The sequence below is a fragment of the Marmota marmota genome, unplaced genomic scaffold (assembly GCF_001458135.2).
Source record: "Marmota marmota marmota unplaced genomic scaffold, marMar, whole genome shotgun sequence".
NCBI classification, from domain to species: Eukaryota; Metazoa; Chordata; class Mammalia; order Rodentia; family Sciuridae; genus Marmota; species Marmota marmota.
This window is the reverse complement of record NW_026000205.1, coordinates 13,764,739-13,779,389: the sequence shown is the minus strand read 5'-3', so window position 1 is coordinate 13,779,389 and position 14,651 is coordinate 13,764,739. Positions and strand designations below refer to the sequence as shown.

Below are 14,651 nucleotides of genomic sequence, written 5' to 3'. Positions count from 1 at the left end.
ATATATATATTGCATGCATAATATATATTGTGTGTGTATTTAAAACAAAGGAGCTGTCAATTTGCTAATATAGAATGATCTCCAAAATATATTGTCAAAAAAGCAAGGTGTTCTTTTTTCCTTCTTTGTTTAAAAAAAAGAAAAAAAAAGAATGCATTTGAATATATGTGTATATGTATATGTGTATGCATATTTGAAGAATATGAATATATGTATACATATATTCCTCCTTTTTTTCTAAAAAAAAATGAGCCATATTACACCTTGGTTTTTTCTTTATTTTACTTATTTATTTTTTGCTTTTTTTGTGGTACTTTGGATTGAACCCAGAGACACTTGATTACTGAGCTACATCTCCAGCCCCACCTCCTTTTTTCCCCCTTACTTTGTGAGAGGGTCCCACTAATTTTCTGAGGCTGACCTCAAACTTGGGATCCTCCTGCCTCAACCTCTGAAGTTGCTAGGAATCAGGTGTGCCCCACTGTGCCTAGCACACCTTGCATTTTCAACACTATTTTGGAGCTCATTCTATATCAACATATTAACAGCTTCCTTGTTTTTGTTAAAGCTGCATAATACTTTATGTGGATGTAGCAATTTTTATTTAACTATTGGCCATTTTCCTGTCTTTTTGCAATCCTATGCAGTGCTCCAAATAATAAGCTTAGATATGCATATTTGCATCTGTACATCAGATTCTTAGATGTGTAATCACTAAGCCAATGGGTATAGGCATCTGTAATTTAGATAGCTAGATATTATCAAGTCCCCCCCCACAGGTTATATCAATTCACATTCTAGTTAACAATGCAGTAGGATACCTCTTACCCTTCCCTAGTCCTCATCAGCAAGGTTTCAAACTTTTTAATGTTTCATATTTGTCATTTCTCAATGTTACTAGTTGAGTCTTATTCTTAGGTGAGATATAACTAGCTTTAAAGCAAATTATTTTTACTAAATCCCCTATTTTTAGAGGAAATTATCTGAACTTAGACTCCTGCTAAAATGGGAATTTTTCAAATGGCCCTAGTGTTCCAGACAGCTCCAGGTTCAGAAGAAGAATGAAATGTTCAGTTGGAGATAGCCTAGGCTGTGTAGGCTGGAGAGCCATAGAAAGACCTGTCCTTTTGTGTACTGCCCCTGCAAAGAGATACCACGTGTTATGCCCTTATAACTGACCTCCTGCAAGTCTTGGTGCTTGTCCTTAGTCGTGACCTTCACATGCATGGAACACCTCCATCTGAGCCGTTGTGCTAGACTGAGGGGTGGCCAACCTCAGTTTTCACAGGAGCAGCAGCTCACCTCCCTACCATTTCACCTCTCCATGTGAACATCCTGAATCAGGCCCTCACACCCAGTCCCATAAGTCAGGGCTCCTAACTGGAAATTGGGTAATAACAAAGGAAGCAGCATCTCTCTTAAGACCTTCACACACACTCTGCCCCACACAACCTCTTCCCAATGCCAGGTCTCAGAACACAAGACACTCAAAAGGGTGTGCATTCACTTGGGGCCCTTGGCACTAGGAGTGAATTCCCAGGGGCTGCAGGTTACTCATGCTCCAGGGAAGGATGAGAGGTGGAGGTGGATGTCAGTGTCTCCTAGTCAAGGGAGAAGCAGCATAGCAGCAGTTGCTTCCATGACCTAGGACCAGGGACCCCATTCAGGGGTCCTTTTCCCACCTGTCATCGTCAGAAGCTAGCTCTCCTCCTTACCAACACATATGTTATCTTATTTCCTGTGTTGTTGTTATTACCTTGATGAAGCATTCTTAGACATGGCATCTACTGATGAATATATTCATAATTTGAAATAATACATTCCAAATTCAAGTGTATTTGGTGTCTGAATCTCAATGTATTCAGCATGACTCACTCTCCCTCTGTAAATAATTACAGTATTCTTTTAGCCATTCCCACATATACAACATTCCAGCACTGCAGATAAGTGATAGTAACTGGGGCAGCAGGTGGGAGACCTGTGTGTTTAGGTCTTAGCTCACCCCCTTATGGGGGTTACTTCATATTTCTCAATGAACTCTCAGGCAATTAAGATGTATTTTGCCATATTCCATTTTTATCTCATTTTGAAGGTTTATCAGATATACGCAAAGAGGTCCCCAGAGGACGTGCATGCCCTTCTAAGGTCCTTCGGCACTGACTACATAATCCTGGAAGACAGCATATGCTATGAACGCAGGCACCACCGGGGCTGCCGGCTGCGGGACTTGCTTGATGTCGCCAATGGACACGTGAGCATGTCACCTCCTCACATGCAGGGAATCTCTCAAAGGGGTGGAATTCCAATATGAATCCTAAGTAATGTAAATCTTTTTATAATTTAAATTCATATAGACTAGAGTCCCCTTATATATCCACAAGAATTATATTTATATGCATTCTACAGAATTCTCTGCCCTGGCACTTTTGTGACTGCCACAGGAGCTGGGCAAGGGGAGAGAGCAGTTCTGAGGTCCCCGATTCTGTGTTTAACAGTAACTCTGCTTTTGGCTGGTTTGCATGATGAAGCTCTGTTTCTAAGAACTTCCTACTGAAAACAAAACTTCAAACTTCAAAACGCTGCTCCAAAGCATCATGTTAGTTCCTCCATGAGTGAGTGGTGGTGGTCCATTCTTACTGTTCTTTCTGCCTGCCCTGGGACATATTCTCTTTCTTCAGATAGACATTGCAAAAAGGGCCAGGCATGGTAGCCCATACCTTTAAATCCCAGTGGCCCAAGAGGCTGAGGCAGGAGGATTGCGAGTTAAAGGCCAGCCTCAGCAACACCATGGCACTAAGCAACTCAGTGGGACCCTGTCTCTAAATAAAGTAAAAATAGGGCTGGGGATGTGCCTCAGTGGTCGAGTGCCCCTGGGTTCAATCCCTGGTACCCGCCCCCACAAAAAAAAATTACAAAAAGGCAAATTGTGCTCCTTTAGTCTTAACAGCTCTGAGCTCTGTGTGCCAGCAGCTCTTGGTTCTATCCCAGCCACTCTCAGTAGCTGGAGCTAACAGCTTCTCACAGCCTTCTGCAGTCAGAGCTAACAGCTCCCAGCAGCTCTTCCGCAGCTCTCTGACTGCTAGGTGTTCTCAGGGCTGGCAGCCCTATTTCTACTGTAGATAGAAATCATGAATAGGCAAAATAAAACTAAGCCAGACCATTGTGGCTTATGCTGTAGCACAAAAGGGGCAGCAAAGGAACAGGACTTCCAGATGGGCCCAGTGAGGCTGAGAGGCACACAGTCTCCTGCCCACTAATTGCAGGCTTTCTGTGCCATCATGCCAGTCTGCAAAGGCTGGCCTGTCCTGGCTGTCATGGATGTCATCATTCACAGACCAGAGTGATGACATCTGAAGTAGATGCATGGTAGACAGAGACAGAGCCATTCCAGGGCACGGGTCTCCTGGGGTGGTTTAGGACAGCTGTAGCAACCAAAGCAACATCTTCTGGAGCCATTAGGAGCGTGGGGAATATTGGGGTAGCTGTAATGTTCACAATAACAGGTCAGCTCAACTGTTGAAGGGGAAGCTGCTTGATTGACAGCTCCCACAGTTTCCACAGAAGCAATGAGACTGAAGTCATAGCTGCTGTCACCTCCAGTGACACTTTAGGAGCAGTGATAGTGTTGACTATCACCCAGCTCCAAGTCATGTGGATGATAGCAGGAGCCCTCAATCTCTACCCAACCTAGCCTACTTTTTAGTGTCTCTAGAGTGGGCACCCAGGGGAGCTGTCAGTAAAACATTAGGAACATTGAAAGATACAGGAGTGGTCCGAAGCTTGGTGAGGCAGGACGTGGCATGGTTGCCTCAGCAGCCACAAACACCCACTGCTTTCTTCCCTGAACCTTCCTGGCAGGCGGGCAACTGGTGCTGGCACTGCAGTTGGTGCAGTCTCAGCCCCAGTCTTTGCCCTACCTTCATCTCCCTTTGTTCCACCAAGCAGAGCAGCCAGGCATGGGAAAGGGTCGAGATGCTAGGGCCTCAGAGGCCTCCTGCCACCAGCCCAGCCAGAAAAGAAAAATAAAAGCAAAAAGCTAGTTCCCTTTGAAGGAGGGTCAGGCCCTCCTGTTCCACCTCGGTCTGCACATGAGAACAGCCATGGAAATAACTTTCTGTACCTTGCTGCACTCCAGAGAGATGGCAAACGGTGTCTGCCTTCTACCCCCAAGGAAAACATACTTGGAGCTGTGCTGGGTCTCAAGTAGAGCCAACAGAATTTTCTCCTTTTGTGGGAGAGCGGTGTCTGCCATAACTGTTGTGTAAAAGCAGCTATTTGTAAATAAGTGCGACCAAATGATAGACCTCTAAATTTGGGGGGGGGGGGAAACACTTTACAGAATATGAAATTCAGATTTTTCCCAAAATAAATAATAGCAACTAGCCTGAATTCAAAGGTGATACAGACTAAAGACATGCATTTGAATTTTGCTTTGTGTGTAACTTATTCTTAGTAATAAGTTCTGACAAGTTAGAGAATATTGATTTTAGTAGAAATCTGTATTTCATTTTTGTGAGAGAAGCCGTATAGTACCTATCTAAGAACAAGGAGATTCAAGTTCTAGTCGTGACTTTGCCATTATTGGTGATCATTGTGGGATACAACTCTTCTTATCTGCCTTAGTTTATACTTTCAAAGGGGGAGAAGTCTGGACTCCCCCTCCAAAAGTATAAACTAAGGTGGATAAGAAGAGTGATCTCTAGTAGCCATTGACATTGAGATAATAGTTTCACTAACATATCATCCCTAAGGAAACTTAGTAGCTATTCTTGCTTCTATTGTTTCCACCCGCCCCCATACTAGGAATTGAACCCAGAGCCCTGCACATCCTAGGCAAGTTTACTACCACTGAGCCACATCCTCAGCCCTTTTTTTTTTTTTCCTAATTATTATTTTATTTTGAGATGGGGGTCTTGCTAAGTTGCCCAGGCTGACCTTGAACTTGGAATCATCCTGCCTCAGCCTCCTAAGTACCTGGGATTAGGGGCATGTGCCACTGCCCCCAGCTTTGGTTGTGATTCTTACCCCCTCCCAAACAAATTACATTTGGGTTGGCTTGGGTTTTAGATGATGGATGGCCCTGGAGAGAATGATCCAGATTTGAAGCCTGCAGACCACCCTCGATTCTGTGAAGAGATAAAGAGGAACCTGCCCCCCTACGTGGCACACTTCACTCGAGTGTTTCAGAACAAAGCATTCCATGTCTACAAGCTGACCAGGAGCAAGTAATGGAGATCTCTGTCCAATCTCTGTTTTGACACACTGAGACTCCCACGTAAGGAACCGTGGTAGCTGACGCTTCCTGTGTGGTGGGCAGCCTGTCCCTGAAAGCTGTGCTGTGAGGGTGTCCTGCAGATGTTTACACAGCATTACTATCTTTGGAAGCATCTTGGCAAGCTTAAGTCTGTCTTTGTCTTGTCCCTCGTTTCCATTAATGATCGTTAGCTTAATGGGTTTCACATGCCTGAGCTAGGATTTTGTTGTTGGGGAGAGTGGTGTGCTTTCTGCAGATGACCTGTACAACTACATGCCATGCCAGAAAGTGAGATCCCATCAGGATTTGAAATGCTTTGATTTTCGGTGGACTTAAGACAGCACTGGTTGAGTGTAATTGAGAGGATGTATAATTAAATTATTTAATATTATTTCACTAGTGAAAACCAATCAGTGGCTTTTTAAAAAAAAAAACTCTTTATTGTGCTGTTTCACCTTAAAATTTTATAATGTTTTCCAACAATTGTGCTTTTAACGTGAAAAAAAAATCATGTTAGCTCTTTATATGTATCTTAAACATTTCGTGTATTCTCTTTGAAATCTTATATGTTCAATAGTATGTGTCATACATTGAGAGAGAGAGCGTGTGTGTGTGTGTTTGTGTGAGAATGCTAGGCACAGAAGAAGTATAAGTTCTAGATTGTAAGTCCTGAAAGGGGCAGAAGTGGATATAGTCAAGTAGAATTTGTTTAGTAAACAGCAAGACTGTTTACTCTTATTATTGTAAACCTTATTGATACTCTTCAGTCTCTCTTGCAAGTAAAATAGTTCTGCTTCATTTCTTACCCATTTCAATTTACTGGGTTTGCAAAATTTTGTAAACTTTTTGTGTTTTTAGCCTTTGTATTTTTTACAGCCTAGAACCTTGCAAAGCCTGAATATTTTTTCAATGTTGTATCTTGACTAGTTCATTAATACAGTATTTTTGGCAGATAGCATTTTCATACCAGGTTTGACTTGGGGTCTCCAATCTTATCATGTGGGCTCTGGTAATGTTATTGTTTTCCTCACTAAAAGGTAACCAAGTGCCTCTAAGTCAAGCTTATTTGTAAACAACAAAGGGGTTATATGTACCTGCTCAAAATTTTTTGATAATTGCTTTTATACTTCATTTCTAATGATAGGGGGATGTGTACAAGTTGCTGATAAAAGCATATTGTCCATTTAATTAAATCAACGTGGCTAATGAAATTAACTTTCTCCCCCGTTCTTGCCAGTTGGAGATGATTTAAATGTTTCTCCTTGTGGTTGTATTGAAGTAAATTGCCATAGGCGTCAAGATGGACAGCATCGCATGTTCAGATGATTTTATATTCAGTTACTACTTACTAGGCAGCATTCAAAAAAAATTTACATTGTCTTTTTGGACACAAGTATACCCGGCTGTTATTAAATTATGCAACTGAAATTCCTGAATTATATCTTTCCTGTATCCCTTAATAAGGTTGGAGACCACTGCAGTTTAGGATAATACAATAATAAAACATTTTAATCAGTACTAAAACTCTAATTAAGCCAGTAATGATGCATGTCTGTTGTAGCTGACAGCATGGGTCAGTATATCCTTCGGCGAGTGCCTTACTCTAATTGAAACCAAGCACATGTAAGGTACAAGATGTTGAGACTACGTGATTTCATTTAAAAAAAAAAATCTCTGTTACTTTTTCATGTATATTTAAATCTATTTTAAATATTCCTATTTGTATTAGTCTAAGCATTTGAGTACTTAGAGTCTCAGTATACAAGAATCATGTACTTAAATTTGTATGCTTGTCATCGCACAGTGATGGCGTAGTGATTTTTTTTCATAATGCCATTGTTGCCAACACATTGAGTGTTCAGTCTTCAGTGAAAATATAAAGTGCCAAAAAGTCATGCAAGACGGAATCCATGCATACATTCTTTCCAAGACACTGTGACCATGTACAGTACCATGGTAGATTTTTTTAGCACTTGTCAGAATTCTTTCTTTTATGACCTTCTCATTGGAGCATACAGTAAAAAAAAGCATCTGATTCTGGCTCTGGCTTTCAGCATCCCTGCAAGCCAGAGCAGGAGACTTGTGGCCTAAACTCCCTGTCACACAGGCCTTGGTAGCCGTTTAATGTGTGGTAATAACCTCAAACGAAGGCTCTGTTTTTGTGAATAGACAAACATCAGATTTTGCTTCTTAGTTCCCAAAGAGAAACTCTAAGTACAATAGAAGTGCTCTTAACTGACTCAGCTTATCACTCCACAGAGCCCTGGAGTCTCCATCCCTCTGCAGCTACCTGCTCCAGCCCAGCACAGCCAGGTGCCACTCCCTGGTGCTCCCAACACTCCTGCTCCCTCCCGCCTTCTGTTTCATTCCCACTCCAGACCTCACCATGTGAGTTCCTCTGATTATAAGTACACAACTCAGTCAGCTGTGTATAAGCCTAGGAAACATGGATGTGAAAGAGTTATTTCTGTAAAAATTAAGTTGACCGTTTTGATGTGGAAACACTTCAACTGCTAATAAAAATCACTTTTAAATTTAATGTGGTTAACAAAATCATGAAATACTGAGGGAAACATAAAAATCAAGAAAATTTCTGAACTTAGATTGCATCGCAGATTTTTCTATGTACTCATTCTGCCATTTAAAAGTCTGAACCAATAGGAAGGTGGTCAGATGTACCCAAATCATGTTATCGGTATGATTTGTACAAGAAGTGAACGACAGTCACTGAACCCTCATGCAGAAGAAAGTCCTTATTAGCCTCACATCAAAAGATTAGCAGATGAAGGACTGGGGGTGCAGCTCAGTATAGGAGCATTTGCCTCACATGTGCAAAGGCCGGGGTTCCTTCCCCAGCACCGGGGAGGAAAGAAAGAAAGAAAAGATGGGCGAATGAAAGTACAGTTGTACGTTGCAGGTAATGCTTCCCTACTTGAACCTAGGTACTTTGTTAAATGACCAGCTATAAGTACAGATCACAATGACTCGTAGAGATTCTACTCCAGTAGAAAGGCCCTGGGGACACTTTCATTACAGGCATTTATAGGATAGGGCTTCATTTCAGATGTGTTGGCCAAGAATGTAATAAAGGTTTATCTAGGCTGCTCATTGTCTCTTAAGGATGATCTGACTGACCTGTGTGAATTGACCTTAATAAGTTGGTTTTGTGTGTGTGTGTGTGTGTGTGTGTGTGTGTGTGTGTGGTGTTGGGTGGGTGCTGCCAGGGCAAGGGCATGTGTAAATATTTCATCAGATCTGCATCTTTATTTCACAATTAACTAGAAAATGTTCTGATTCGTATTAACTTTGACTAAGATGTTAAAAATTTAGCTCATCGTTGGCCCAAATCTACAGAATTATCATAGAAATATTTAATTTTAAAATGTTGATTCAATCCTTAGAGTTAATAGGATGATAATAAAATGCGCTCAGATCATGTATCTTGGTTAACATGCTCCCAAATGCTCCATATATGACGACCTTTTGACCTAGAAGAGAAAGCTTGTCTGTTCATGGAAGAAGAGTCTTTTTAAGGTGAGAAAGTGGCTTACTCTCTTGTGACAACTGATTTTCTGTTTTTTACATCCTATGGGTAAACTCTTACAAAGAGCTTTTATATAAGTTGTACTGAATTGTATGGAGATTATATACTAAATAAAGCTCTTTTAGATTACACAAGATGAGTGTGTTTCATTTCTTTGAAGGCCAAAATCCAAGGAACCTATTTATTTAAAGTGCAATAACTGTGTGCTAAATAGAGTAAATCACTAATCATTGTTAATGTTGAAGGAGTTTTTTTTTTTTTTAACTTGGATTTCAGTTTGATAGCTGCTTATTTGTTCATTCAAATCATTTAGATTGCTAAAGAGAAGGCTTCTGTGTTACTGAGCTTCTCATCACTGGGACCAAAACACCTGACAAGAACCACTTAGAGGAGGAAGAGGTTTATTGAGGGCTCATAGTTTTAAAGGTCTCAGTCCATGTAGGCTGACTCCAGTGCTCAGGGCCTGAAGGGAGGCAGAACATCATGGTAGGTGGGCACAGGAGAGAAAAGTTGTTCAGCTCAAGACAGCTGGAAAACAGAGAAAGGATACGAGGAGGACCAGGAGAGAGAGAGTCCCCCAGGTCATGTCCCCACTAACCTACTTCCTCCAGCCATGCCCTACCTGCCTATCATTATTACCCATTAACTCATTTGAAACTATTCACCCTCCAATGGATGATCCACTGTTGGGATCACAGCTCTCATGATCTGCTCATTTCACCTGTGAACACTGTTGCACTTCCTGACACGTGAGCTTTGGGGAGTACATTCAGTATTCAAACCATAACATCTGCTATCAGTAAAATTTGAGCCGGAAGATATAAATTATTTCTGTTTTAACCTTAAAATAGTTTCTACTTCATTGTTATCAACCGTTAGTAATTCAGGAAGATGGGTGATAGTACATATTTTTGGTAAGAGTATATGGAGACAAACATACTTGACTGTTGTGTCGTTCAAAACAAGTCAAAATTCCAGGCAGAAATTGTCAGAAAAACAAATACAAGAAACTGGCAGTGGGATCTCACATATCCTGTTCTAGTGAAGTATGAATTACAGACAGTATATGTAAGTGGAAGGGGATGTGAAGGAACTGGATGTGGTTTGGCACAGGACAACCAGGCACTTGGCAGACTAAATGCTTTTTCTCTGCTCCTCCTTTCAGAAAAACTATCTGATATGCATTTCATGGGCCTTTTCGGTTAATTTAATATTTAGAAGTTTGCTACATAGGCTTGATCTTAAAATGCACATAATATAGATACAACACAATGTGAAATCAATGCCGTCGATTGCAACCAACAGTTAAAGGAAGGAATGAAGGGAGAGGGGAAGAGAGATCTACACGGTAAATAAAGGTATTATTTTATGTGATATTTTTTTCAGTTATACATTGTAGGTATTGGTATGCTGGGATGTGATAGAGAGTGCAATTTTTACTGTGAGTTTTACCTTACATCCCGGGGTGTTCTGGGAGGATGGCAACTTGAACTTCTCTGTTCTTGTTTGTCCCTTAGTCAGCTCTAGGAGAACTGTCTGAACACTTATGATATTAAAGAAATATCATATAAACATATTCACAAATAATACCAGGTGCAATATGGGCATTTTGTTATTTTTAAGTCCTTTTAAAAATATATAGTGAAATATTTATAGACAAGATTATATGCCAAAATTATATACCAAAATTATTTTGTGGGTCATCTGGAAGAAATGAGATTGGCCAAGTGATACAATTAGTTGGGAATTTTTTGTAATCAAAAGATAGAAATTGGAACCAACTAAATAAATGAGGAAGTTAAAAATATTTAAATGATAAAAACTGAAATCAGAAATAGTAGAAAGGATAAATCAATCCAAGCTCCAGTTCTTTCTAAAAGACAAATGAAATAAACACTTTGTAAACCTGATTTTAAAAAAAAAGGTGAAAACATGTAATATTCAGACTGGGTGAAATAAGATATAATCCCAGAATCAGGAATGATAAAATAAAGTATATGAGAAAACTACACGAAATTCTGTGACGAAAAAAATAAATTGAAAACTTTCAGGAAACAGATGATTTCTTAACAAAATAGAAGTTAACTTGAGTAGACAAGAATCATATAATATCTGAAAAAGAGTTCAAGGGACATTAATATAGGTACATGCAAAAATCTGTTTTAAAAGAGGTGACAACACTGGGCATAGTGATGCACACAACTCAAGAGGCTGAGGCAGGAGGAACTCAAGTTCGAGGCCAGCCTCAGCAATTTAGTGAGGCCTTAAGCAATTTAGTGAGACCTTGTTTTAGTCAGCTGTTCAGCTGCTGTGACCGTGAGACCCGACAAGAACAATCAGAAGAGAAAAAGTTTATTTGGGGACTTAAAGTTTCAGAGGTCTCAGTCCATAGATGGCCAACCCCATTGCCCTGGGCCTGACTGAGGTAAGGCAGGACATTACAGGAAAGCAGCTCGGGACATGGCACAAGGAAGTAGAGGCAGAGAGAGCTCCACTCACTATGGATAAAATATAAACCCAAAAGCATGCCCCAAGCGAACCACTTTCCGAAACATCTGAAATTTGAAGGACCTCTTCAAGCTCATACAAGTTAATAAGCAGAATTAATTTACTTAGGCTTGTAGGACTGAGGTCATCAGCACCTCAAGGCCACCCCTATTCATAGGCAGAGGCTGTGCCTCTCCAAAGACAGCAGGAACATCTCCACGAATGGTCCAGTTCTCTTTAAGGGCTTTAAGTCAGACCCACCCAGTATAATCTTCCTTTTTATTAACTCAAAATTTGGTTTGGGACCTGAATTATACCTGAAAAATCCCTTCACCTTTGCCATGCAGCATAGCCTAGTTGTGGGAGGGACACCCATCATAGTCACAGGTCCCACCTACACCCAAGGGGAGAGTCCTATACAGGGCATTCCTATGAGGGGTGGGAGTCTTGGGAACCATCCTAGAATTCGTCCTAGGATGAAGTTTTTTTTTTTAAAAAAAAAGGGTAGTTTGAAAAATGGGTCTAGCTACAACTGAGTATTTGGAAGCACCTAACAAAGTTACAAAGTTTTAGAGAACAGAAACAGAGGAGTCCTTTCCAAGGAGTCTCTTCCAAGGTGTAGCACAGGAAAATGGAGCCTAAGCAGAGTATGGCAGGCTTGCGGGAAGAAACAGATTGGAGTTCATGTCTGCTGAGGTGGCTGGGATTGGGCAAGGGTTTGGAGGGGCAGAACATTGGAAATAAGTAAGTTGTAACAAAGAAAACCTGAGAATTTCTCAATGGATCTATAACCAATTCCTAACCTGCTCAGGTATGGTTTGGCAGAGAAGATCTGATAAGTGGCAGATTTCACAGGTTACCTAATGCTCAGGAGACATTGGAATTGGGGCCCATCCAGGGCTGAATTCACGTTGGTAAATCTCCCATCCATTCAGTTGAGACCCTAAAGGGGGTATAACTCATCCTGAGAGAGGAAACTATTATCCAAATTGCCTTTCAGAAGCAAATGTAAATCTGCTATTGTGTTAAGTCACTTCCATCACTGACAAAACACTCAAGATGGATCATCAAATTAAAAGGAGGAAAGATTTATTTTGGCTCAAGGTTTTAGAGGTTTCAGTCCATGGTTGCTTTGCACTGTTGCTTTGGACCTATGATGGAACAGAACATGAGAGGATCACATGGTAGAGATTACCCATTCACATCATGACAGGAAGCAGAGAGGAAGAGAAAGGGCCCAAAATCCCAAATCCCCTCCACGGGTACACCCCCAGTGACCTAACTTCCTGCAAATAGGCCCTATCAAAGGTTCCACCAGTACCCAGTTGTGACACAGGCTGGGAACCAGTCTTTAACACAGGGGCCTTTGGGGAACATTTCAAATCCAAACTATAGTGGCTATGAAGGATGATAACCTCATCTGTGGCCTCAATTTATCTCTAAAAATTTTACATGCACTGTGTAGCACTCAATCAAAAATAACTAGGAATAATTTTAAAAAAACAAAATTGAAATGGAAGGAGCCACAGGCAAATTATAAATTAGAGTCTTAAAGCAGACTTTCATATAACTATGTTTATATTCAGAAAATTAAATGACAAGATGAAGAATTTAAGTATGAAGAACCAAAAACTATAAAATAGAACAAAATGGAAATACTAGAACTTAAAAGTGTGACAAATTACATATTCATTTTTGGGTTAAAGAGCAAATTAGACACAGCCAAAGAGAGAACTGATAAATTGGACAGTAGTTTAAAAGAAAATTTCCAAGCTAAAAGGTAAAAATCAAAGGAAAGAGCATGAAACTTATTTTAGAATATGTCCCTTTATCTTGTAGGTATAAATAAAGTCCCACAAGGAGAGGAAATTGTGGGTCTGTGTGATTTTGTGCAAGCCACTTGTCTTAATCCATTTTGTGCTGCTATAACCCAATATGAAATCAGGTAATTTATAATGAATAGAAATGTATTTCCTTATAGTTCAGGAAACTGGAAAATCAAGATCAAGTTACCTCCAGCACCTGGACAGGGTGTTCTTGATGAATCATGACATCACAGAAGGGGTCAAGTGACAGAAGGGCAAATAGAGGGCAAGAGTAAGACAAAAGGAGGTCAGACTTGTCCTTTTAGAAGGAACCCACTCCCATGATAATGGCATTTCTGCATTCATGACATCAGAAACCTCATGACCTAATCCCCTCTTGAAGATCCCTCCCCTTAGCATTATCACACTGGGGATTAAGTTTCCAACCTACTTGTTGAGGGTCACATTCAAACCATAGTGCCACCTTTATTCCTAGCTTCAGTTCTTCTTTTGTAATTGGGGGTGTAATAATCTGCCCATAAGGTTGTTGGGCATGTTAAATGATGTTACATTTAAAGCTCTAGCTCCAATACCCAGCACATGGTAAGTACAATCAATGGAAGCTGCAGGATATCATCATCATTATCAAAACTGGAATGTGAAAAAGTGTGAAGAACAAAGTTACATGTGAAACGGGGACTAAAAAGCCCTCAGTGATTTCGTGTTAATTATTGTTGCTGCAGAAAATATCTCACAAACAAAAATAACCACCTTAGTACTTGGAGATTAACAGAACATTTAAAAGACAACCAACTTTGTCTTGAGATATATAGTTGCATTGCAAGAAAAGAGGTGTGTGAGTGTGTGTGTGTGTGTGTGTGTGCGTGTGTGTAAGAGAGAATAGCCGTGGACAAAGACAGAGACTGGTGGAGATTGATTTTAGAAGAGCCATTATCATTGTTGAAGATAAATGTCAAACCTCTGCCAAGATACACATATTCATAAAGGAGAAGTGGCTGATTGTGTGTGAATCTGCTCAAGAGAGGGAAAAGAGTGAGGGAACATGATTTCAGGACTAGCACAGTAATTAGAACAGCAGTGTGCTAATTAAGGCTCATAAATTTAATGAAACTATTAGCATTTTTTCTCTTGCAAGAAAAGGTGGATTTTTTTTCCCCAGGAAATGACACCTGTGAACAATTATCGCTCTTATTATTGCTATTAAGATTATTTACATAAGTTGTGCTCATTTAGCACTCACTTCTGTTAATGATTTTTTTTCCAACACCTGATCTCACACTAGATTCACTCTCTGCAGCTAGGAAAGTACTTTGGGGATTACTGATAATGAATAGTATAGCACAAATAGACACAACCACGGTAAGGAAAACTGTGGTACTGTCATTGTGCCATCTTCGTGAGCAGTGCTTTTGTTTAATAGAGAAAAATGCTTCAGAATCTTTTGAGTGTCTGTCTGAGCCTGGATTGTGAACAGAGCCTTCCCACACCAGCTCTGCGAGTCCTCAGTGGACAACCTGCTGAGTCCCTACTCCATGCCTGG

At 40.5% G+C, this 14,651-nt stretch overlaps 1 protein-coding gene across 1 annotated transcript in view; it reads left to right on the top strand.

The window, feature by feature from the left end:
- Dpy19l3 (dpy-19 like C-mannosyltransferase 3) overlaps nt 1-8,932 on the top strand; it is an 81,012-nt gene extending 72,080 nt beyond the window's left edge. Inside the window, exons 17-18 of the mRNA XM_048791265.1 lie at nt 2,093-2,251; nt 5,068-8,932. Coding sequence (XP_048647222.1) covers nt 2,093-2,251; nt 5,068-5,229 — 321 coding nt within the window. The 3' untranslated portion in view covers nt 5,230-8,932. The remainder of the gene's footprint in view (nt 1-2,092; nt 2,252-5,067) is intronic.
- The last annotated feature ends 5,719 nt before the right edge of the window (nt 8,933-14,651 follow it).